Source organism: Phallusia mammillata, chromosome 6 (assembly GCF_965637545.1).
Source record: "Phallusia mammillata chromosome 6, kaPhaMamm4.hap1.1, whole genome shotgun sequence".
In the NCBI taxonomy this organism is placed as follows: Eukaryota; Metazoa; Chordata; class Ascidiacea; order Phlebobranchia; family Ascidiidae; genus Phallusia; species Phallusia mammillata.
The window spans coordinates 23,928,296-23,952,633 of record NC_137257.1 but is presented as its reverse complement, the minus strand read 5'-3'; the positions used below and the strand labels follow the sequence as shown (position 1 = coordinate 23,952,633).

Here is a 24,338-nt window from a genome sequence, read left to right as displayed (position 1 = left end):
GTAGTGTCCGACGTTCTGTTTTTCCGACTTTAAAGATATACTTTTATTTCATTGATAGATTCTGAATTTATATCAACTTTATCCCATTGTTTTGTTTATAAAACTATTGGTCTCCAAACGAGTTTTATCGATAAAATTGTCCACATTTTATTAATTGTAAAATAACAATAACAAATTCAGTTTTATCTGTATTTTTTACGTTTTTACAGGTTCGAACGCAGCGCACTGTTCCAATAATTTGTGGAACAATTCGACGCTTTTTACTTTGTGGTGACTATGATGGGGATGTTTATGCAGTGGGAGGTGAAATGGAAATAATCCAGGTTCGCAAACATTTCTTTTTTCTTACCAGAAACTTTGTTAATTCCAGCAACGAAAGCGCAAGAACGTTATCCCTTTGACATATTACATAAATCCAGCCCAGCAAATAGCTAATAAAACTGAAGTGTCATTGGGTTCATTACTATTTTGAGTGAAAAAAAAACTTAAAAATCAGGGTTGCTAAAGGTCTGAAGGCATCTTGCTTACTACTACATTTACCTGGCAAAAAAATTCATATTTAATGCATGTATTACTTCTGCACAAAACCTGTTTTGATTACATTTTTTTGGATAAAAGTTAGAACGTGTTACAAAAATTATGAATACACACAAAACACAAATTGCCAAAATGAAAAAAAAAACCTTAACACAAACCCACTTGATCAGTGGTTCTTAACCTTTTTGTAGTCACGGACCTCTTTTATAAATTTTGTAAGTCTGCGGACCCCCAACGCAATTTACCATTAGTCTGTTTATGTTTCACGTTTCTTGCATTATACCCTGTTATGCTTTTGAAGCATTTAAATCCGCCTTCACAGTCCATTAAAATCAATGACGTTTCTGTATTGTGGTGGCCAACGCATCGAATTGATAATATTTCTGGTATATATAACTTTACAAATCACTTGTCCCATAAAGTCTGTTGTCATGATGTCACAATAGGGAAGACAATCACAAAAAGTAATTGTTTTTGGGTAATACACAGCGTGCACTTGTATGCAGGATGGTAAAAACGGTTGAGAAACTTAAAATATTCTTCTGTTAGTTAAAGACACTTAACATATTTCCCTCCGTGGACCCCCTGAAACCATCTCACGGACCTCTTGGGGGTCCGCGAACCCCAGGTTAAGAACCACTGCACTAGATACAAATGTGGTAAATTATCTGTATGCTTTGCAGGAGCCACATTCCTTGCACAACGAAGTACGGACATATCCTCTGTCCAAACTCGATCGAACAGTTTCTACTGCTGCTGTGAAAGCTGCTATCAAAGAGGAGGAGTCGAGGTTACCTGAGTGCATCAAAATAAAGTGGCCTGATGGGAACAAGGTTACTGAAGGTCAAACTAGTCAAGCTGGGCTCAGTGTAGGTCAGTCCAGGTTGTGTAACACTTATGTGTAGATTACAACATTTTTTTCGAAAAAACAAGAAAAAACGATAGTTTTTTTCTTTATTGTGTTCCATTCCGATAGTTTTATAGCTTAAAAAAAATTGTATAGCTTAAAACTAAGATGACCAGGGCTTGCTACCTCAACTAGTCCATTGTTTTATACATTTTACTGTTAAATTGTATGAAGTTATTATTTGCACTGCATGATTGTGATGTTTTATGTTCTATAGTCCACATAGGTTATTGCAGCATAAAAGTTTTGAAAACCTTCAACAGTCTAGCTCAGTGGTTCTTAACCGGGGTTCGATCGAACCCCCGTGGTTCGGTAACGCCGAATCAGGGGTTCGATGAAGGTCTTTGAAGTACAATACAAATACTCGTTTTTGTCAAACTGTAAGGTCTATAGTCGCTAAAAACGGCAATTTGTATTTGCCAAATATCAAAACACTGGAAGGTTAAACTGTAGGCAGGGGTGTTTTAAACTGCTCTAAACAGTTTTTGTGGTATTAAAAAGAGTATTACCAGCCTAATAACCATGTGTTAGACTTTTTGTACACCTATTGTGTGCCAACAATGCGAACAAAACAGGTACCACAAGCATCACAATATAGATTATGACGTCATAAACATTTAAGTCTGATCTCCTCGCTGTGCAGCTCATCTGTGCACCGAGCTAGAAATTAATCTGGACTTTTGGGGCGCTATTAGATGGTAAATACATGATATTAACCAAGTATTTTAAAAGAAAAATAAGCAGGTAAATGGCGGCCGTTGGTGAAATAAGAATCTGCGATGCGGCCGTCCTAGCAAAATGGTTTGCACCCCTGCACTAAGGTTTTATTTTCTTTTTTGACGTAACAAAGAGCATTGTTCGCGTTGTTCGTAAGCAGAAACACAACGAAATTTTGTTGACAGCAAAAACTTATTACTTCATCTTTTTCATGTTTGTGCACAGTTTCTAAAAATACAATACTTCATTTTAGTAAAAACTAAAAATTGCAGGAATTAAAGCAATCCTGAAACAAGTTGCTTGTATTATGATGTCAGAATTTAACAAAATGACAAACAGTAACCACTACGTTTCAACAAAAACTAATTATGACCCACCAAACAAAATGGATGTAACTTGTTTGGGTTCAGCCAACGGCTGAAGAATATCGTAGGGGTTCGGCCATTACAAAAAGGTTAAGAACCACTGGTCTAGCTTGTCACAAAATTGAGTTGAGTTTATTGGGCTTGGTAAAAGAAATCATAGCAACACAAGAGCCAGAAATTTGGGATAATGGGTGTAGAACCTGTCTAAATAGACCAAACTCTTTCCAGGCAAAATGGTCTGCGAAATTCAAGATCATCATGGGGAGGCTGTGTACAAGATGCCCTCTAGTGGTGGAAGTGGAAAACTTTTGGTCGAACAGCGCCTGTATTTTACCTCGGTTGATTCTGACACAAAAGTTGAATTGTCAAGTCACGTTGCAGCACCTGGAAAACAATCAACTTACGTTTTTAAACCAATCGGTAAGTTTAGTTTTCTTATTTTGCCTGTCGTTTAAAATACAAAAGGTGTGTTAATAGACTGATCAGATAAGTGTGTCCTGAAAATCAACTTTCAACTAACAACAACATTTATATAATTTGTTATGTGTCTTGCCACAACTTCCTAATCTAACATTGTACAGAAGTCTGCTTAAAATACAAAGTGTGTTGAGAGTAAGTAAAAAAACAACTTTGTTAAAAATCCCAAAATAGATGTTAACAGGATCTTTATAAATTTTGTTTGTCTAGTGCAGTGTTTCCCAACCTATGGGTCGCGACCCAAAGTTGGGTCGCCTGAAAATTCTGTTGGGTCGCCTGTTTTTTTAACAAAAACATCTACTATTTGACTTTGTTTCGTAGTGTTATTATTTTATTTCCCAAGACTTTAAATTGTTGCCAAATAATAATTTTGTGACAACATGATGTGATAATGGGTAATTCTGTTTGTGACGTCATAAAATATGTGTTAGATCACTGTTGAGGTTGTCTGGCTGATAATGCTTTGAACCAGTTCTCAAGTTCAGGCTAAATGAACCAGATCTCAAGTTCAGGCTAATAAATGTTTGGTCGATAAAAGGATTATTATTTGTTTGATAATTTATTTTTCAAAACTGGCGTAGTAATTTTTAAAAAACTTTCGTGATTTAGAGACAAAAATACAACCAAAATAGTAAGAAGGTAAGTCCATGGGTCGCGAGAGACCACAAAACAAAATTTTGGGAAGTATTTGGGTCGCGTCAAAAAACGGTTGGGAACCACTGGTCTAGTGGACAAAACTTGAGGTACAAATGATGTATTTTGTAGTAAGGCTTTTACTAATCAACATCAGCTAATCCAGTTCTTTGCCTAATCCTGACAATGTTTTGGCCCAAACGGGTGCGGATCAAACGAGGTTTTCTATATTACACATTTCTGGCTTCAAGATTCCATCTATATATCCTTGTCTCTAGTTTTAATGTTTGTTCAAATGTTTCATTTTGTTGCAGAAAAATTAAAGGACATTGGTCAGTACTCGTTGGTCTTGCAGACGTCACTCACTGAAAGTGGTTCTTATGATTATGCTCCAGACTGTAGTTTACCTCACCTGTCAATCAACTTCAGAATTAGAGAAGCCCCGCCCTATAAGTAAGTTCAGATATTGAATCAATGTTTGTTCTTTGTAAGTACATTTTTGATGATATAATGATCATCTTGATTTTGAATTTTGGAAGCTGATTTGATATACGGTAAACCTTGCTTGATTCGGACCCAATCATACCAAAAACTTTGTCCGGATTAGGTGAAGATCCGGATTAACTGATGTCGATTAGTTAAAGCCTTACCCCACTTTAAATCATTTGTACTTCAAGTTTTATCTGAATTAGGTGAATCCAGTTTAACTGTATGTTATAAAGCAAAAAGAAGATCAACTTCATCAAAAAGGCAAATACACAAAATCTATATTTTATTCTAAAGTTTTAGTTTTTGTCTAATGATTTTTATGTGATGAGTTGTGGATTATTTGCATCAGGTTTAGAGTTCAGCTATTTTTATGCTGTAAAGAGCTGCAATTGATGCTAAAATTACTGAATGCGACTAAAGTGCCTTCTTTCATACTGACCTAATTTGTGCGGTACAATGGCATGAGAATTTGCCAAAACATTTTAATAATACAGCATGTTGCATTTTACATCTATTTGGGTCATTATGTTCATCAATAAATTTGTAGCAGTTAATTCAGCTTGTCATTGTGATTCATGTTTTCAGATTCATGGTGGGAATTCTTGAATCTCCGCTTCGTGTTGGTGAAGCGTTCGACATTCCACTCGATATGCAGGACAGATACGGACATGCTACTCGTGCTTCTATTGACGACTGCCCTATATTGGAATCTGAGTAAGTTTATCAAATAAATGCAGTTTATTACATCACAGACAAAACTAAAATGTCTTTGATATTGTGTACAACCAAATGCCTTGTTTTTATTAATTATAAAGGAGTATATAAGTATTGCCAGCAAGGTGCGATATTCCACTTGTCTCCAAAAAATGATTGCAGTGCGCCCTCCCCTGTCCACATGTTTAGGACACCTGGGTTCGGGTTTTCTAAGCTATGTGTCCCTGACATGTCATTATGGACATATTGATTTTACTCAAATTGTTTTTCTTTTTCTTCTCCCCAGAGTTTGTCCGACTCGTTTTTCCATCAAATGTTTGATGGATTTGGCTGAAATTTACACAGATGGTAGATGTAGTTATGTAGATGTGCATCCCACTTTGTTTTTGTTGATAACCCCAGTATTTACCCCGCTAGCCCCCTAAATTGGGTATTTTTTTCCCGAAGTTGTTCCGACTCATTTTTCCATCAAATGTTTGATGGATTTGGCTGAAATTTACACAGAGGGTAGATTTAGTTACGTAGATGTGCATCCCACTTTGTTTTTGTTGATAACCCCAGTATTTACCCCACTAGCCCCCTAAAATGGGTTATTTTCTTCCTAAAGTTTGTCCGACTCGTTTTTCCATTAAATGTTTGATGGATTTGGCTGAAATTTACACAGAGGGTAGATTTAGTTACGTAGATGTGCATCCCACTTTATTTTTGTTGATAACCTCAGTATTTGCCCCGCTAGCCCCCTAAAATGGGTATTTTTTCCCCCGAAGTTTGTCCGACTCGGTTTTCCATCAAATGTTTGATGGATGTGGCTGAAATTTACACAGAGGGTAGATTTAGTTACGTAGATGTGCATCCCACTTTATTTTTGTTGATAACCTCAGTATTTGCCCCGCTAGCCCCCTAAAATGGGTATTTTTTCCTAAAGTTTGTCCGACTCGGTTTTCCATCAAATGTTTGATGGATGTGGCTGAAACTTATACAGATGGTAGATATAGTTATGTAGATGTGCATCCCACTTTGTTTATCCGGATAACCCTAGTATTTACCCCGCTGCTCCCTAAAAGGGGTGAGTTTGTAAACAATTTCGGAATTGGCTAAAATTTGGATAGCTTGTATGCCATTTATAGGTGTCGATTGTTGTGTTCAACCCTGTAGCCCTAACATTTACCCAACAAGCCCCCAATTGTGTAAAACGTATTTGTATGTTACTGTGCACCACAAACAAAAGTAGCTAGTACCCTACCAGCCCCCTAAAATGAGTTTTTTAATTGAAATAGTTTGTACTCCATATAGTATTTAAATATGCACAGTACCAATCACTGTGTTTGACTTAACAATACCAAACTTACTCGTAGTTATTTATTGAAATGCATTATCTATAACCGCATGTGTGGGGACCCATGAGTTTTTGCTCGCAGAAACAACCAAGGTTATAAAAGACAGTAGATGATATGGACACAGTATAAAATATGTAAAGGAAGTATATTAATCTTTTAAAATAGGTTATAGTGTATGTGCAAGGGCAATATGTGCTAAGCCACCCTTCCTAGTTTTTAATGTTTTTCCGGCTTATTCGACCGGCTGTAAAAAAGGTTTGGTGGCCCTGAACTATAATGATATGAAAATAGTATATATGTGTCAGTCACAGAGCCTTTGTATGTCTTGGTCAAGGTTTTATCAAAAAAAGTGTTTGAATTTATTTGAATTGTTTACTTATATTTTTTCAAATACTAACAGCCTATTGATTTTGCCTAGGGGTTTGGAACTGACATACAAAGGTGTGGAGGCAAAGGGCAATTCCCTTATAATCAAAGATGTCACAGCCACAGGGGTTGTAGAGTCCCAACATGGCAAGGTGGGTCAGTGGAAAATTTGTGTTGCTCTGAAAATCATGTTTGAAACAATTAAAAAAAACCTGATTGTGTTCTTAGGGATTAGGTCTAAACTGCTAGAAGTTATTGAAGCTGCTTAAAAATAAGTTTCAGCCAGTCTTCCACATGCAGTAGTTTCGCATCAAGATTTGAAAAGCAATTATGTATTACTAAACACATAGTAGAGATAGTTTTGTAACATTGCAATAACAAACTGTCACAACGAAAATGACATTACTTGACAAACTATCACAATAAATTCTCTTTACCACTAGCATGACATTTTTTTCGGCTTTGGCCTATGTTTTTAATTGAACACACAATTTTATTAATAATGTTTCATTATATTATCGTGTCTGCGTTATTTTTTAGAACTTTCCAATGACGGTTACGCTGGCTGGCCTTTCTCGATCATCACAGACGTTAAAAATTCGTTTGTTGCCAGGACAACCGTATTCATTGAGGGTGACATCGTTTAATGATGGTTATGAAGAGATTCAAATTGATGAAGGTAAATTTCATTACATAGTTTTCTACAATAAAAAAGCTAAAATCATTATTGTTATTTTTAAACCTAAACATGCTTTTGGTATGTTTGCAATGTAAAAGTTTTAGAATCCTATGGTATTAGTTAAGGTGATGTATTTATAGACACATGTATGGTGTTAGTAACCGTGTCTTTCTGATGGAATTGCCTTTTAAAAACAACTGTTGGTTTAAATCCAGTGGTTAACCCTAAAAATTATAATTGTTTGGTTGTGTAGATGATCTTGATGTTCTTTCTTCTCTGAGTATTGAGAATTTGGCAGAAATTTCACTTGGTGTAGAAGTTTCAGATATTGCTGGTAACGTCACAACACAACCGAAGTTAATTGTTCAATGCAAGGTTGGTAAAAATGAACAGAAAATTACGAAAATTCAGTGTGAAAAACCACTAAATCTGTCGCTATATTTTATTTGTTTTATCAAAACAAATGCATTTCGCTATAAAAAGCATCATCAGTGTCTAAAAACAAAATAAAAAGCGGGATAAAAGCAAAAAATACAAACAACACACACCCCCAGAATAACCGCAAAAAGTCTTTCAAAAGAAAGAAAATGCATTTGTTTTGATAAAACAAATAAAATATAGCGACAGATTTAGTGGTTTTTCACACTGAATTTTCTTGATCTGATTTTAATGACCCTGAATCGTCGCAGTCGTTTTACTTGAAAGGAGATTTCAATAATAAGAAAAGAATTACTACAGAAAATTACGATTAACCAAAACAATAACATGGTGGTTACAAAATTCTTCAGTTTTTGGAAAGGAAAGACCTATCAACAATAACTTGCAATTGTTCCCAAAACGGATACGGAAATCTTCAAGGAAAGATTAAGTTGAAGAAAGTTAACAAAGCTCAGATTGTGAAAGCAAGAGTGGAAATACAAGGAATGAAACATGTAAGAAGTTTTCCAAAGTAAAAAAACTGGTCTTTCTTAGGCTAATACTTTGTTAATGTACGTACCGCTATGCTAATAAATGCATTGTTGTATTTTTTTAACAAACCTATGAGTTGCAGTTTTAATTTTTGTCGGCATTTTCTATTGCCATATTGAGTTGAGTTATTTTGCTTGGTGAAAGAACATAGAGCAGCATAATTGCACTGAAATTTTGTTACTATCATGTCTCATTTGCCGATAGATTGCTCCTGTTGAATGCAAGTTCACAGTGAAACCTTCCACCAAAATTCGATTCATTGAAGTTTTTCATCAAGATCCGTCGATGTCTGAGGATGAGGATGAACCAAGCAAACTTAAACAAGGTTAGTGATATCATGTGAGGCTAAAACTTGCTTGTTTAATCTGTGGTTCTCAACCTTATATGGATTGCATCTGGTGGTGGGATTAAAATTTTTTGTCAGCCGGTTCTATCACATAAGCCATATTTTTCAGCTGGTACTGTTAAAAAAAGTCCATAGACAGTAACCAGTCATGCAGTTCGCTGATCTCATAAAATTTCCTGAGACGGTTCTATGGAACCGGTGGGAACCGACTGAATCTCACCACCGATTGCATACCGCCTGGCGACTTTTTCTACAGCTGTGTACCACCACAAGAGATAGACCGATTTTGCTTGACCAGATTAGAATATTTATGAACCAGTATGGTTAGTAGTTCCAAAAGAATGTCCAAAACATATAAGTTTGGCAACAAACGAGGGCTGATCAATTGAGTTGTTAATTGTAGGACAAGGACAAACACTTTAATGAATAAATGAAAAAGATTTAAATGAATGTCCAAACCAAGTCCAGCTTCACCTTCTTAAACCCCAGTCACATTACAGTTTACAATACGGTGTTGCTGCACCGCATTTGTCCCCAAATTCTGCCCTTTACTTTTTAACAATATTTTTAATGTGGTGCAGCTATTTCCAGTGATAAATTTAATACAATTCCTATGTTTTTGCTAAACAGGCAAACTAAACGTAATTCAAGTGCTGTTTTTCTACAGAATTGTAGCAGAGCACTATCACATTGGCCTTCTTAATACAAAAATAAAAAACATATTTGAACTGTAAATTGGAACTTTTTTGATTCAGTAACTTTTTCCAGGGCAAGACATTTATTGGGAAGCCGGAGAGAAGATGGAGAATTTGACCTTTCAACTTCTTGATGAAGCGAAGCGCGTTGTGGAGATGAATGAAAAGCTAGCCTCAAATTTGAAGGTAGCCTAATTAATTAAGTAACAATACTTCGGTAAACATATGTTAAAAAAGGTAATATAGAAGGAATGTAAAAAATATGATGGATAAAAAACTGGCCTTAAACCTAAAAGTGGAATTTTACAAAAGTACCTAAAATGGAAAAGAAACATTCAATAGAAATCATAGTTAAGAAAAGTAAAATTTGAAAATAAAAACTCTTATTTTGTTGTATTCCAATAAAAATTACTTATTATTAGTATATATGTGTCATTTACATGTTGTCATTATGTCAATTTTTATATTTTGAAGGTTAATTGGACGGCTGATGTGTGCCAAGCTGATGTATTAAACAACTCACTCCCACACATTAGTGTCCCTACAAATGTTAGTGACACAAAATTTTGTCAGGTTACATACGTTGGAGAAAAATCAATTGAGTTCTCTTTCAAAATCAAGTAAGTCAATGAATCCTTATAAAAATCATCTAAACATTGTTTCTGCATTAACCTGAAAGTTAGTTCATGTTAGGTCTAATGGTGTATGTAGAATACCCTATGTTCATGTTTTTAAATTGTTCATGGAAAAATAAATTGGCAATATATAGGAAAGCCACCTTTCTAGTTGCAGTTTACAATAATAGTCTTCAAATTCAAATAATATGGTCCATTGAGCTTTGGAACTACTTAAAAACTTTCAGCACACAATGATGTGTTAAAAGATCAGTCATATTACTTTCCATCATATAGTAAATGTAATTAAGTATAAATAACCAGCAAACATATCAAAAATGTATCTTTGAAACACTGTTCACGGATCTATTTATAAATTCTTCAACAAATTTCAGGGCCAAATAGACGTAAAAAGTGACATGATATATTGTTCAAATGTCACGGAAAATGCTCACGCCATCATCAGTAACTACATTCATCTTTAAAGTTCAATTTTGTATAACTGTTTGTGACCTTGCTTGGAAGAAGTTCTGGTTCAAATTTGGTTGCAAACATAGATTATTCAACTACAAATTGGTATTTTACAGACCAGTTGCTGGTGAACCAGCTGGTTTAAAAATCACCATCCATGGCAAAAGAGATGTTCGTATCGGAATGGTTCGACATGAACCAATATCTGTTGCGTTGCTGGATAACTTTGGAAACCATCTTCACATCAGACCTGGTCAGATCGACAAAATAGCTGTCACTGCAAATGGTCTGGACGAATCATTAGTCACAAAAACTTTGGAAGTATGCAGATTATGTGGAAATTTCCCTTTGGAACATACTGAATGTTAATCTGTAGACCATTTTGAAACGTTTGTTTGCAAACACATTTTCATTACAAAGTAAAATGATTTAAAAACCGTAACGACCAATTTTTTGAAACCATCTTAAACCAATAAACGTATAAAAATAGTCTTTTTTATAACCAGTACCACAAAAAAATGACTTGGACTGGAAAATATTAGAATGCTTCTATTTGAATAAAGAACTGAGGATGCCAGTTGGGCAAAATAAATTCATGGACTAATTCTGTTAAATATTTTCTATTCTCAGTTATTTATTGTCATAAACAGTGATCATCTGCTGTCTGAAAATTTGATATTGTTCAATATAACCACTTCCAACACTGAAAAAAATGTATTTTTTATTTCAGGATAACAAAGTAATAATCAGCAATATTCAATTCAACGAAGGGCCGCTTGGCACGAGAGAGTTAACAGCAACATATGGTGACGATATACAGGAATACGCTGTGTTGCAACTTACAGCTGGTTCTCCTGTTATGATGAGAGTAGAAGGCTGGCCAGATGTAGACAAAGTAAGTAGAAAATCACTGAGTTATAACGACTAGGGATGCGCCAAGCCGAGCCAGAACCCAATTACTTGGTACTAACCATCACTGGTTTTTTATGCTCGGTGTTCAGCCGAGCAGTTGCACAACCTAACCCAAGAATTAAACTTGCATATTCATGCCCTGTTAAGATATGAAACAGATGTTCAAAAAGGCTATCCAAGAACAAAAATGACTGGGTTTTTGAAATGCGTTAGATGGCGAAAAACATACTTCTGGGGCCTTAACAGCTTTATACCTTGCTGGTAACACAAGGGGCCTTTGAAAGCTACAAAACTAACATTGAATTGGCATGTTTGTGATGTCACAATGCATCGATCATTAACATGAGACGCTCAATGTTCACCTAAACAGAATATTTGCACTTTTTGACCCATCTCTAATAATGACAATGTATAATCTGCCACTCACTCACAAAAAGTCAAGCAATTGTTGCTTAATATGCCTTTCAAAACAGTAACAAAGCTCAAAAAATCAGCCTTCTCACATTCAACCATTGTTTAACATCAGGAGTCACTAAACTTTTTTGTAACCGAATGACAATAAAAATGACATGCAAGGGTCACTTAGCTTACAAGTCCCAATGTAGTACCATTCCTAAAGGGTATTTCGCGAATTGCTTTTGCTTGCTACTGTCAAATAGATACATATTTTTCCATCACAATTAACAATAGTGTGCAGATAAACATTTCACCATTATTCCTCCAGGCAGTATCAGTTCTGAGTGGAACGCGTCTTCAAGATCAACTGAGCGTTCAGCTGCTCGATGGTTGGGGAAATCCCTCCCCCGAAGATGGGGTGAAGGTGTTGTTGGGTAAAGACCCTAGTCTGAAACTTTCCCCAGCCCCCGGTGTTTTAAAAACAAACAAAAATGGCAATGCGACATTCTCCAAATTTTCTGTCACAGCTAAATGGTATTGTTCTTATTTATTTTGTCTGTTATTGTTGTTTTTGTAAATTAAACACTTACCTAAACACTGTTTTTGTTTTGTTTTGTTTTTGGGTTAAAATGGTTGTCCGAACTAGTTTCTGATTTACCCTGACAAAAATCTGAGCTAATTTATAAGGCATAATTGGCATAGCGTTGTAAGGTTGTGTTTTCAAGAAAAAAAGGCCCAATATTTCACATAATAAGTGGTACATATTTTTGAAAACTAATTATGTGACTGATTCGTATGTTTAATAAGTTAACAGTAACACTAAATATTTTTGTGTAGCGGAGAATATTCATTACAACCTCGCGTTGTCTACAATCGACAAGCCATCGAAGGACCTCGGCTTATGCTCGCTGTTTTGCCAAACACCGAAACACCCGTCTCATTGGATGTTAAATGTTTGAGTGATGAAACTTCTGTTGAAGTTGGATCACACTGGCCAGGTGACCCATTTTTTTACTCTCTTCAGCCTGTTTTGTCGTATGTCTACCTTAACATATAACTTCAGCTTTTTTGGCATTGTCTGTCCTATATTTTTTTTGCTTTTGTTGGTACAGTTTTAGTTTTGTGCCAAGGAACCATTTGGTAGCATCAAACCTTTTTTTTATGAACTTCATGTGGTTAGAGACCCCAAGCTCTCTCAGGTTAGATTTAGACAAAAAAGCAAATAGCAGAACTCGGCTTAAACTCATTGCCTTGAAAGTGAATAACTGGTATGGGTGTAGAAATAACTTTCAGCAACTATACAGAACTGTATTATGTTCTTTACAAATTTAACTAAATCAACACCTACATATTATTTGCAATATTCACCACAAGTTTCAATGTTAATAGTTGATGTAACTTTACCAGATGATATTTTTACTTTTTAGCTTTTGAAGTAAATGTTTTAAACGAGGAAGGAACCAACGTTACTTGTAATCTTAATCTCTGCATGGTGATATGGAAAGGAAAAAGACCCAAAGATAAATCGATTCCATCTAAGGTAGAGCATTGTAATTTATCTCGTACAAGAGAAGTGTTTTATTTATATACAACTTTTGTTTTGATAAGCAATAATAAACTGATGTGTTTAAATTTTATGTTGTTTTAAATGCTATATTTCAAAAAGAAAATGATAAAACTGTCCATTTTCAATAGTGTAGTTTATGAATAAATGATTAATTTTCTTGGTAAAAAAGTTTGTTCAGTATCCAGTTTCTGATTTTTTTTGCATTGAAAAAGCAATTTGCAAAAACATATATATGCTACAAAATGTTTAACACACCTTTTAACAATTTAAACTACTTTTTCAAATCAACCATTTATTTCTATTGAACAGGCAGAATGGCATCGAACTGTAGCGTCGGATGGAAATCATGTATTTGAAAATCTCAAGGCATTTACAGTAGCATCAGAATGCACTGTCATGTTCGGCATTACTCCTTCAAACAACGCAAAGTCATTCACAATGTCAAGTGAATGCTTTACTCTGCACGCCTTGCCAGGTTAGCTGTTGTTTAAATATTTCTTGGTTTTATTTTGATTTGCACAACTTAGTACAGAGCAATGTTTGGATTTAAACAGCGAAAGCAGGGGTCGGCAACCTCCGGCATGCATTGCCAAGGTTGGCACCGCAAGGTGGATTTTCATGGCACACCAACCGATTTGTGTTATTATTATAACTTGTTACACTGCTTGTTTATAGTTTTATCATGTCCTTGTAGTAAAATTCAGCCTTATATGCACAAAACACTCTGCTTTCTCTTTATTATTGATATATGCTGGCACGAACCACTATTATTCAGAAAAACGTTGGCACGCAAGGTCATTAACACATGGAAATAACCAGAAAATTGGCACGCGTTGCCGAAAAGGTTGCCGACCCCTGAGCTAAAGGGCTAGGACTAAACCAATGGTTTTCAAAAATGTTCTATCGAAACTTGATGTTAAGTGAAAAACCTTCTTTTTAGACAAAACCAAACCAAAGTATTGGGGCCAAATATGTGAAAGTGCTAGTGAAGGGCGATATATTGACACAAGTTTATAATTTAAGTTTTTAGGTGGAAAACTCCTGGCATGTAAAGTGATTTGCTGATTCATCTTCACTTGAATTATATTTGTTCTATTTTAATACGATACTGATAATGCCATAAAGGCTAAAAAGGGATTGACGACTTAATGTTTTCATGAACTTGAACTTACTTTTTTATTGACTTTTTAATGAACTTATTTCACACAAAAAATGCTGACATGCTATCTCATTATTGGATTTAAATAAAGGGTTATATATTTATGTTTTTTTTTGTCTAAACAGTCATTACAAAATCATTTTGAATGTATGCAGGAGAACCAAGCATGATGACTCCAAGTACAGAACCAGGAACTCCAACAGTTTCAAATGCAAAAGTTGCGTTCAACAGAGTCTTGATCAGAAACCTCCAACTTCAAGTTAAAGTAAACATTGATTTGTTTTCTGCAATTTTGTTTTATGTTAATAAAACGAAAAAATATGTAAGTAATAGTAAATGGGCGTTTACGAATAATTTCCTGGATCCAAAAATCAGTTTAATTACATAGATCTTAATTGTAGCCGTTTGATAAGAAATCACCCAGTTTTTGGTAGGATGTAGGTATTTGCCTCAAAAAGTTAAACAAATTGTGTATGTGATCAACCAGTTTTTTGGTAGTTGGTATTAAAGTTACGGCTATGTCTTGTGCATATGGTTATAATATAAACAGGATGGAAAAAATATATGTCCTGCAGACCATACCTTGTATGATAGTGAATTTCACTGAAGAATAGATTGTGTTGCAACCGGCTGTTGTTTCCAGAGAGTTATTACTGAATATGTTTTTGACTATCAATAAAGAAATAATGTTTTTGTGTGCCTTTTTATTACCTACATCCAGTTTGTTTCCACAAGTTCTTTTTGTCACAAACATATTTTCTTTTCTTTTTCTACGTGTTGAATATATATCTAAAGTTATGTACAGTTGACCCTAGTTAACGGATTAGTTAGACCACATGCCACTTTAAATTGTTTTTAGAATGGCACTACTTTTAACAATGTAATCTTATATTCAGGATAAATATGGCAATGTAGTTGGGAAAAAGTTAAACGGGGATGTGGCGGTAACAATTCAACCTTGTGATCAAAGTTTGAAATCAAGTGAAGTCCCAACATTTGAAGGAAATTGTACAAGACTTGTTGTTGCAATGAAAAATGGGGAAATCAAGTTGCAGGTAAATATAAAATCTAATATGAACTACCTGGTTATAAATTTATATTTTAAATGTTAGTTGAAATAAAAAAGTTCCCGAACTTTCGGTGGTTAAAATTTGGGGAATGGGCCGATCCGAGCCAGAACCGGAGTACTTGGTATCAAGCATCGCTGTTTTTGATGCTCGGTGCTCGGCCAAGCAGTTGCACAAACTGACTTGAGCATTTAATTTGCATATTTATGCCCTGCTAACATGCGAAATTAGTGTTTGAAAGGGTATCCAAGAACAAAATTAACTGATTTATTTAATGCGTTAAGTGGAGTCAAAACGCATAGTTCTTGTTCCTATGCACCTTAATACATCTCTGTTGTCGTAAGCGACCATGCAAACCTACAAAACTGGCGTAGAATTGAAAATGTTTGTGACGACTGACCTTGCTATCGTGAGATGCTCGGTGCTCGACCAACAAGAACAATTGCAGTTTTGGTCCATCCCTATAAAATTTATCAATTTTTCAACCACTTAAGAAAAAACCTCAATATTGTAAAACTAAATAACTTAAATATGTACATCTAAAATAAAAATGCATGTGGCAAAAAGGAAAAACTAAAACAAAACAAAAAATGATAGCAAAACGAAAAACGTTTGCTTATGTATTGTAGTATTTTGCTAGAATCTTTGTTTTTCAGAACTTGTCGTTGCAAGAGAACTCACCTGGTTGTGATGGCTCCCAATATATCCTACACTGTGAAATTGTTTCACCTTCAATCTCTGTACAACCTTATATGCTCAAGTTTCTATTCTACAATGGTTTGTACCATTCAGATCTACATTGTTTACTTGCAATTGTCCCTATCTAAAAGGACAATACAATAAGTCTTACGTCTTATGTATCATTTAATAACACCCAAAACAATAAAGTATGTTATGTGATATATTTGTAGTGTTCTTAATTTTCTGTCAGATATATTAAAACACCTTTCATTTAAAATCTTGTTTTATCAGGTTTTTATCAAATTGTGGATTGCAAATACATTTTCTTCGCCCAATTTACATTCTTGCTTCGCTGATTTTTATTTCCCTTGTTTAGCATATTGGCAGTAGGAGATATATACAATTGTGTTTTTTTTTAGTTTTTACCACCAATAAACTAGTTGTGAAATAATTTTTGGAGCACATTTTACTCTTTTCAAAGTTGTATCTTATCTTCTTTTTTAAATCTAATTTTGAAAGATACAGTGCCCCTCTATCAGGTTAAGCAAATGATAAAATTCCAATGCTATATTCACTTCAATAAGTTTTTGTACTTTTGTAGATGCTAAGAAACATGCCCAAATGAGCACCCTCGTACGGCAGCGCGACAGTTTAACGCACGCCATCAAAATATATCAGGAAACATTTGATGCACACCACAGTCTGTTGAACGAAGTAAAACAAAACTGTCAAACTTGTGCAAAGAAAAGAGATAAGGTACAACATAATAGACAAACTAAACTAAATCTCACTCGTAAAAAATACATCTTTGTTTAATTCTATCGTGATTGCTGTAGATCAAAGGTTTTCTTTCAAAAACTGGGCAGCCGAGTAAAACGGTTAAAACCCGCGTGAGGGCATAATTTGATTTAAAAATGATAGTTTTTCGCCACTATGTACATTTGTTTTCACAATAGGAGCTAGTTTCTACGTACCACATGTTGTTTTAAAAAACTAAAATTTCGTAAGATTGATAAACGCTCTAAAAACAGTTTTCATAGGGTTGTACGAAAACTAATGCATTAACAGTGCATTGCCAGCGAACATCTAGAACTTTTTTTGTTTCTCAATCACCAAGTTACAAAAAAACCATTACCTCAATATAGGATGGGTTAGTATGCAACGAAGTCAAGTCAACATTTATTGTAAAAAGGTTCAGGCGCAGTCTGGTGTTCTTTATTTTTATTTTTTGCCCACAAATGATTTATGGTTGCACATCCCAAAAGGCAACGAAAAATTCCTTTCAAAGTGAACGAAATTGATTCCATTATCTGCAGCTTATTAAAGACTTGTCACATACCGGTGTTCCCATCTCAAAACTCCCAGAAACAGATGAAATTGAAAAGCTTATTGACCTCTACACTACCGAACGTGATGTTACCTTGCAACAGCCGAGGAGACAATGTCAATTACGAGAATATGAGGATAGAGGAAGCACAGTGCTTGGCAAGGTATGTTGCTGTAATGTAGCAGTTATATTTTAACTATTTTACCCATAACCTATAATTGTACAGTATTTGTATTCAAATGAAAAAGATTTTTCTAAACAGACATTATCTAACGCAGTGGTTCTTAACCTTTTTTAATGTGACTCAAATACTTAAAACATAGGTTTTGTGTTATTTTGTGACCCATAGATATGCATAATTATTATTTTAGTGGCATTAATGTTAGTAAAACGGGGAAGATTTTCAAAAATTTGGTTCGATGAAAATCACGACGCCATTTTAGGATGTTTGCAGATTTTTTTCGTTGTTTTGACCAACGTTCCCATTTAGGTAGGTATGCCATATTTGTTCAAGCTACAACCGGATTTTTTTTTCGTGATGCAAAGATGGCATCAATGTACGTAAAAGCGGCGATGCTATGCCTTTCCATAGGAACGTACCACTCTACCTAAAGCGGCTTTTAGAAATAAATCAGATTTTTTTCTCTCAAAAAACTTTTAATGCATTGTCAGTCAGACAACACATACAGTGAGCTGATACATAACGGATGACGTCACAAACGAAAGCAACCATTATCACGTCAAAATAGTTGTGAACTTATTACGCAACGGTTTACCGTGGGGGGAAACACTACGAAACGAAGTTAAGAAGAAAATGCACTTGTTACAAAAACGCCCAAGCCACCCATGGTTTGGGAAACACTGATCTATATAATCCATTAAATGGCAAACTTCGTACACAAATCTACACAAAACAAACAGATCTTGACATTACCACTGTGTTTTAAAAGCCCTGTTATGCAGTAACCAGTGGGAATGACCATGTCAATTTTCGAGTTGTACAGTTTTGAAATATTCCCAAAGGTTTATTAATTGCGGTTTTTAAAACTAGATGTTTTTTTTTAATTTTTAAAACTTTTTTTTAATTTTTAAACCAAGTGAAACCTTTTTTCTTGTGTGTTTGTCGACGTTTGTTTTCTTTGTTCATTGCGTGTTTAAATGTTATGTCGACTCTATGTCGTTTATCTGTAAATTGCTCACAGGTGGGACACCTTGCATTGGTGGAGGACGAAGATATTGCTCGCGTGTTATCGTGGCATATGGGAGGCGACCTGGACTGCTTGGTTACCATGACTACGCAAAAGGTACGCGAGAATCTGGCATGTCTTCAAAACGTTAATTGACAAAAAGTTTAAAGTTTTTGCTCTGTCGCCGTATTCGATGTATAACGAAAGGCGATCAGAACTTTTAAGAACTCGGCATATTGCAGTGAAAAAAATGTGCTTTTACGTTGTGTTTATGAACAGCTGTTTTCGCAAAATCGGCTATTTTTTAAAAGTTTAATCACTTCACTTACAAGCTCGCATGAATTCCAAAATAAGATTCCAAATGGTAAAAAGGTTTTCAAACGCTCTGCTTTTTTAACATTCTTTTTTTTCTATTGGTTGATGTCAAACACGGTTTCTAAACACAAAAAATATATACCATACTTTTTTTAATTAGGCCAAGGAAATCCACAACGTGACAAACGGCACCCAGCAGCTTCTACCACTAGACAGTATTTTTAAGCGAAATATTCCAGATTGGAATAAACCATTGCCGCATTTGAGAGCTGGCATCAAGAGCAAAAATGTTTTGGGAAATCCTGTTTATGCCCGAAAACTTTTAAGTTTTTCTAAAGATGAAGCAAGTTGTAAGCTGGGTGAGCAATTGTTTCTTGTGTTTTGGAGTAAGCCTTTTAACTGAATCTAAAAGCTAGTAATTATGGGTCCCCTTCCCTGAAGGGGACACATATTGTTTTTGTCCATATTTTTTTTCTTTTTTTCCGTCTAATGCGGATTTGTTCCCACGTTTTGGTCAAGAAAGAATGGTTCAAACTTTTTCAAATTTACACACATTATAGATATTGGTCTAAAGATGGTCCATGTGAATTTTTAACCTGTTTGATCCCTCGGTTCACCCACAGCCCCCCAAAACGTTTTTTTTTAAACGGCTATACTTGCTAAAGTACTTCATTTAGGAGTTATATGCTTTTTTTTGTTTGTTTTATTATTGTATTTTTCGACAATCAGGCTGCAGTCCGAGAACTGAAAATTGCCCTTTGTCGTTCACGGGATTCGAACCCACGATACTCCCGGGGACGAAACCCGATCAAATGCTTTGTTGTTTGGTGCAATATAAGGCATTTCAAAGAATTTTGTACCTTAAAAAATGATTTACCCGTTTTCACCCCTTAAACCCCAAAATATTCGTTTGACCCAGCGGTTCACCCACAGGCCCCCAAAACGAAAAAAAAATTAAAAACGGCTGTACTGACCCAAGTATACATAATCTGAGGGCTTCATGCTTTGTTGGTTGGTGCAATGTAAGCTATTCTAAAGAATTTTGTAACTTTTTATTGGATTCACCCATTTTAACCCTTAAACCCCAAAATAATAAGTTTTAGGCCAGAAATACGAGCCCTAATGTGCTCAAATGTTAAACAATTGTTTGCAGTAGGTTATTCGTTTAATATTTAAAAATTTGCCTTAATCGGCCAAATAGTTACTTTTACAGTCCATAATATGTGTACACTGTCAGTCAGATAGAAGTCTTAACGCTCAAGGTAGTAATTCACTTGTTTACGATTAAGGCGGGTGAATGCAGCGGAAGTGCTCAGCTTGACATCCAGGCGGACATTTTACGAGACAGTCGTGTTGGTGATTAGAAATCAGCTGTTTTTGCGCAGCCATGCTATGTCGTTTTATTAAGTTATCAAGCTCATTTTCAGTTTTGGAAAATTGTGTTTAAAAACTGACCTTGAACGTCAGTATCAAGGTCAAAGCATGAGATTAAATTGAAAGTATTTTTCCTGTTCTTATTTACTGTTTTTTTTGTAATTATATGACAATAATGATGCAAAAAGAATAAAGACAAAACTTTTAAAGTTGGGTTAAGGCTAAAGTTGGTTAAGTTTTTCCTTAAGAATCTGAAAATAACCAGGATGTTTGTTTACCATAAATCCGCACAAACGCGCGTGTGGGGACCCATTCGTTTTTGCTTGCAAAAACAATCATATGTGTAGATCAATAATGTGTATGGTAAATATCTAACAATGATTGTCCCTATTTTTACTGTTACCAAATCGCATATGCATATGTGTGGGGACCCATCAGATTATGCTTGCAGAAACAATTATGTTATAAAGTGCCAGGAAAACGATAGGGACCCAATGAAATGTAGGTGCCAAATATATATCCATTATAAATATAGTAAATGGTATATGTGATACATCATTAAATATGATGTAGTATATAAAAACTGGCAACATATAGGAAAACCACTATTCTAGTTAAAATTTACGCTAATATGAATGTCGAATTTTCATATGAATGACAGTATGCTTTTGTTCGAACAAAAAAAACACATAATAAAAAATTGTGTTGTTTTTGTGAAAATATATGCTCAAAAGCAATTAGGATTTTTCTTGATTAAAATTCCGAATTAGGAACAACTGAAAAAGTATGCCCATCATTATATGCAGGTAAAGGAAGTGTTCTAAATTAAGTAGGGATCTGATTTAGGTTCGTGTTAAGTTAATCAACTTTATTCAAGCTGTAAACTTTAGAATTGACGTTTTGCTATCATCTAAAAAAATGATTATTTTATTTTTCCTAGTTTTCGGAATGTTGCTTGGGGACACTGTGATAATGGATGACTTAGATGCTGCTAATGAGTACAGAAAAATGGTAAGTCGTTTTTTTTTTGTGTCGAAATAAAGAATCAAATAATGGCTCCCCTTCACTGAGGAAATATCCTGATTTCACCCTGCTTTTTTATCCGCTGAAGTTTGTCCATGAACTTTTGGCATGATATTTGCATGGACCTTTACAGCTGGTAGATATGGCCATGTAGATGTGCCATCTGATTTGCCAGCAGTTGCCCCATTAGCCCCAAAAGAGTAAAATGTTTTTCATTTGTTATGATTTCGCATCAATTAAAGACATGGGGTAATTCGTTATTAAGCAGTGCTTGAAGTCAGTTTTGCACTCTTGTTAGTAAACCTAATTCCCTTGTTTCTAATAGAAAGAATAAACTCCTTCGATATCAATGTCACTAGAAAGTGGATTGAGTCGAGTTGAGTTTATTTCGCTTGGTGAAAGACAACATTGTAACACAATTGCACTAAAACAATCACCAAGCCGGAAATAGCTGCGCAACGTTGAAACGTTATGGAGCGCATAAAAGTGTCGGGTACAATTGGTGGATGAGAGCCAAAACGCGCTGCAGCTATACCGTCATTACAAGGCGTTAAGTGTCTGGGGCTCACAAGAAAGTGAGGTTGGCGCATTGTGGGTAAACTCGACTGGGGTGGACGTTGTTGGAACCAGTCGAGGGGGCCCTATTTGTCACATAAGTTTGCAAAATAATGTGTTTTCTATTTTAAACAACCAATTTTGTTTTGTCTGTATTGTCACAATATAATTTAAAAACTTAAAGATTGATGCGAGCAGGTTTTTTTAAGGTTTGGTTTGGGTGACCGCTAAGTAGTTTTAAGAGACCGCAAGTGTTTCATTTAAATACCAAAAAATAGCCAAATCCAAATTTTGGGAAACCGCTGGAGAAATTTGGGGGACCGCAAAACACCTTAAAAAAACACTGGATGCGAGTATTAGAGTTCGTCAAGCTGAACTGTGAAATCATTTTTCAGGTTGTAAAACAGACGCAATGTCCAACCATCTTAACCAGAAATGGTGACCGAATTCGAAGCAACGGAAAGTTTGGGGGTGCACAAAACAGGGCGCCACCCATCGAACGATTTGGCGGTGCAGTGTTTGGAGCCCCTATACCGAAAAAATACAATCAGTGTTGTGAACAGATAGGTTGGAGACATTTTTTGTTCAATTTTTAACAAATTGGTTTTGTTGAACGTGAAAATAGCTATAACTTGAAATTTTTATCTGTCAATATTTTTTGAACGAAAATTAACAATTTTCACAAATTCGAATTTATTTATCATTTATGTTTGTGACGTAACAGTCAACCGTGTTTTTTGTAGTGAATGCAAATTTAACGTCAATACTTACAGCCCGAAAAATCTCAGATTCAAGGCATTTAACATTTTATGACAAATTTTCAGAAATGCTAACAGAGCTAAAATCGGCAGTGAGCGAGCATGACTCAGCAGAAGAGGAGTTTGATCTTGTGGTGGAATCAAACGACACAGATGAGATGAAGAAGAAAGAGGATGAACTCCGGGAAGCCAAGCAAAGATTGAAAGAAGTGGAGAAGAAGATCGGTAAGTCAAAGAAGAGCAAGGATGTTCTATCCAACTATTTATACGTTTGGTACACATGAGCTCCTGAAAGAGGACCACTGTGAGCAACATTAGATGCACACGATGTGGCCACGCACCAGTGTATACGCAGCATAGATATTTAATGCGTCTGTATATACACACATGGTCCCTGAGTACACTAAGTATCACTGCCACACACCCGTTTATGTATAGCGTATACTAGCAATTTTTGTCCAACATAGGCTGAAATATATCGTAGCCGTTACTTCTATTCACCTCAATCTATTGCTTCAGCAAGCCCACTTGTAGTCAGATGGGTGACGTCTTTTGACTTACAGTCAGTTGCGAAATAATATGTTAAATCATACAAATGCAACCTGATTCTATAAAGTCGCGTTATTCAATACTTAAAATACAAACTTGTCGAAAGTTAACCACAATCAAACACGCCGCAGTATTCCTTTCAAATATGACAAAGGAGTCGGTAACGACAAATATTGGCGAGTTTTTCAAGCTGTACACTGTACAAAAGTTGTTTTCGCTTAACTGTGACTAAATATGTTGAACCAGCCCCTTCCGCACTTGTAGCTTTATACGTTTTTACGTGAGATTTCAATTTAGCCCTATTTCATCCTATGTCAAGTAGAGTATGTTTGTTTTGTGCAGGTCTCCATAAGGTTCGAACTCCTGCCCCTGCGCGCCAGGAAATGGAATCGGACAAACCGAGAAAACGGTCGCGAAGATGACCTTGAGTGACCTTGACACCTTTGACCCCATTCCACGTGCTTATAATACTGACGTAACCGATTGTTGCATTACAGAAAAATCGATGTGTAACTAGGGCAAAGTGATTCTGTTTAGCCACGTGAACAAATTTGTGACGTTATTAACACAACAAAAACAAGTTATGACGTACTGCAATCGTGACGTCATTGGGTCCCCACAAGTTTCGTTGCTTTTATGTGTTTTTTCGTGTTCCTGGCCAAACGTGCGATTTTTTTTGCTGATTTTATGGTTGTCTTTCGTTTTTTGTTTTATTGCAACGCCTTGCTTCGTTATAGCGTATGGTACAACGTAATCTTGTATTACGTACAGACATGAACAAAATTGTTTGATAACATCATGGAATTTGTTGATTGTTACGTTTTTAGTTGCTTTCGTTTCTTTCATTTATTGTTTTTCTTTTCAAAAGAAACCCGAAAACCTTTGAACAAAATATTCTGCGGCATTTTATGGCTGCTTGGCCATTACAGAATGTTCTTTCACACTGCCATATTCATGTTTTAGGCCTTCACTATCTTTTCGTTTTATTTCTTTTGTCGCACAGTGCTACATAACGGTTTTATTCATACTATTTCTGACAACTTATACATAGAGCGATTGGTGCTACTTGTTGAATTTTCGGTAAGTAGTCGCTCATGCATTTTTTAACATTGTGTTTTTGTTTTGTACAGATTTAGGGTGTTTGTAGACTGT

At 35.3% G+C, this 24,338-nt stretch overlaps 1 protein-coding gene across 1 annotated transcript in view; it reads left to right on the top strand.

The window, feature by feature from the left end:
* LOC145233954 (structural maintenance of chromosomes flexible hinge domain-containing protein 1-like) overlaps window positions 1-24,317 on the top strand; it is a 32,992-nt gene extending 8,675 nt beyond the window's left edge. The window contains exons 15-43 of the mRNA XM_080098718.1: window positions 210-323; window positions 1,221-1,410; window positions 2,755-2,946; window positions 3,951-4,089; window positions 4,711-4,839; window positions 6,595-6,694; window positions 7,083-7,221; window positions 7,475-7,596; window positions 8,010-8,153; window positions 8,395-8,515; window positions 9,305-9,417; window positions 9,706-9,851; window positions 10,433-10,637; window positions 11,047-11,211; window positions 11,953-12,158; window positions 12,462-12,622; window positions 13,052-13,164; window positions 13,501-13,666; window positions 14,506-14,615; window positions 15,247-15,405; window positions 16,074-16,194; window positions 16,700-16,854; window positions 17,415-17,588; window positions 18,628-18,729; window positions 19,088-19,286; window positions 21,242-21,312; window positions 22,275-22,446; window positions 22,704-22,862; window positions 23,529-24,317. Coding sequence (XP_079954844.1) covers window positions 210-323; window positions 1,221-1,410; window positions 2,755-2,946; window positions 3,951-4,089; window positions 4,711-4,839; window positions 6,595-6,694; window positions 7,083-7,221; window positions 7,475-7,596; window positions 8,010-8,153; window positions 8,395-8,515; window positions 9,305-9,417; window positions 9,706-9,851; window positions 10,433-10,637; window positions 11,047-11,211; window positions 11,953-12,158; window positions 12,462-12,622; window positions 13,052-13,164; window positions 13,501-13,666; window positions 14,506-14,615; window positions 15,247-15,405; window positions 16,074-16,194; window positions 16,700-16,854; window positions 17,415-17,588; window positions 18,628-18,729; window positions 19,088-19,286; window positions 21,242-21,312; window positions 22,275-22,446; window positions 22,704-22,862; window positions 23,529-23,608 — 4,167 coding nt within the window. The 3' untranslated portion in view covers window positions 23,609-24,317. The remainder of the gene's footprint in view (window positions 1-209; window positions 324-1,220; window positions 1,411-2,754; window positions 2,947-3,950; window positions 4,090-4,710; window positions 4,840-6,594; window positions 6,695-7,082; window positions 7,222-7,474; window positions 7,597-8,009; window positions 8,154-8,394; window positions 8,516-9,304; window positions 9,418-9,705; window positions 9,852-10,432; window positions 10,638-11,046; window positions 11,212-11,952; window positions 12,159-12,461; window positions 12,623-13,051; window positions 13,165-13,500; window positions 13,667-14,505; window positions 14,616-15,246; window positions 15,406-16,073; window positions 16,195-16,699; window positions 16,855-17,414; window positions 17,589-18,627; window positions 18,730-19,087; window positions 19,287-21,241; window positions 21,313-22,274; window positions 22,447-22,703; window positions 22,863-23,528) is intronic.
* Window positions 24,318-24,338: the final 21 nt, after the last annotated feature.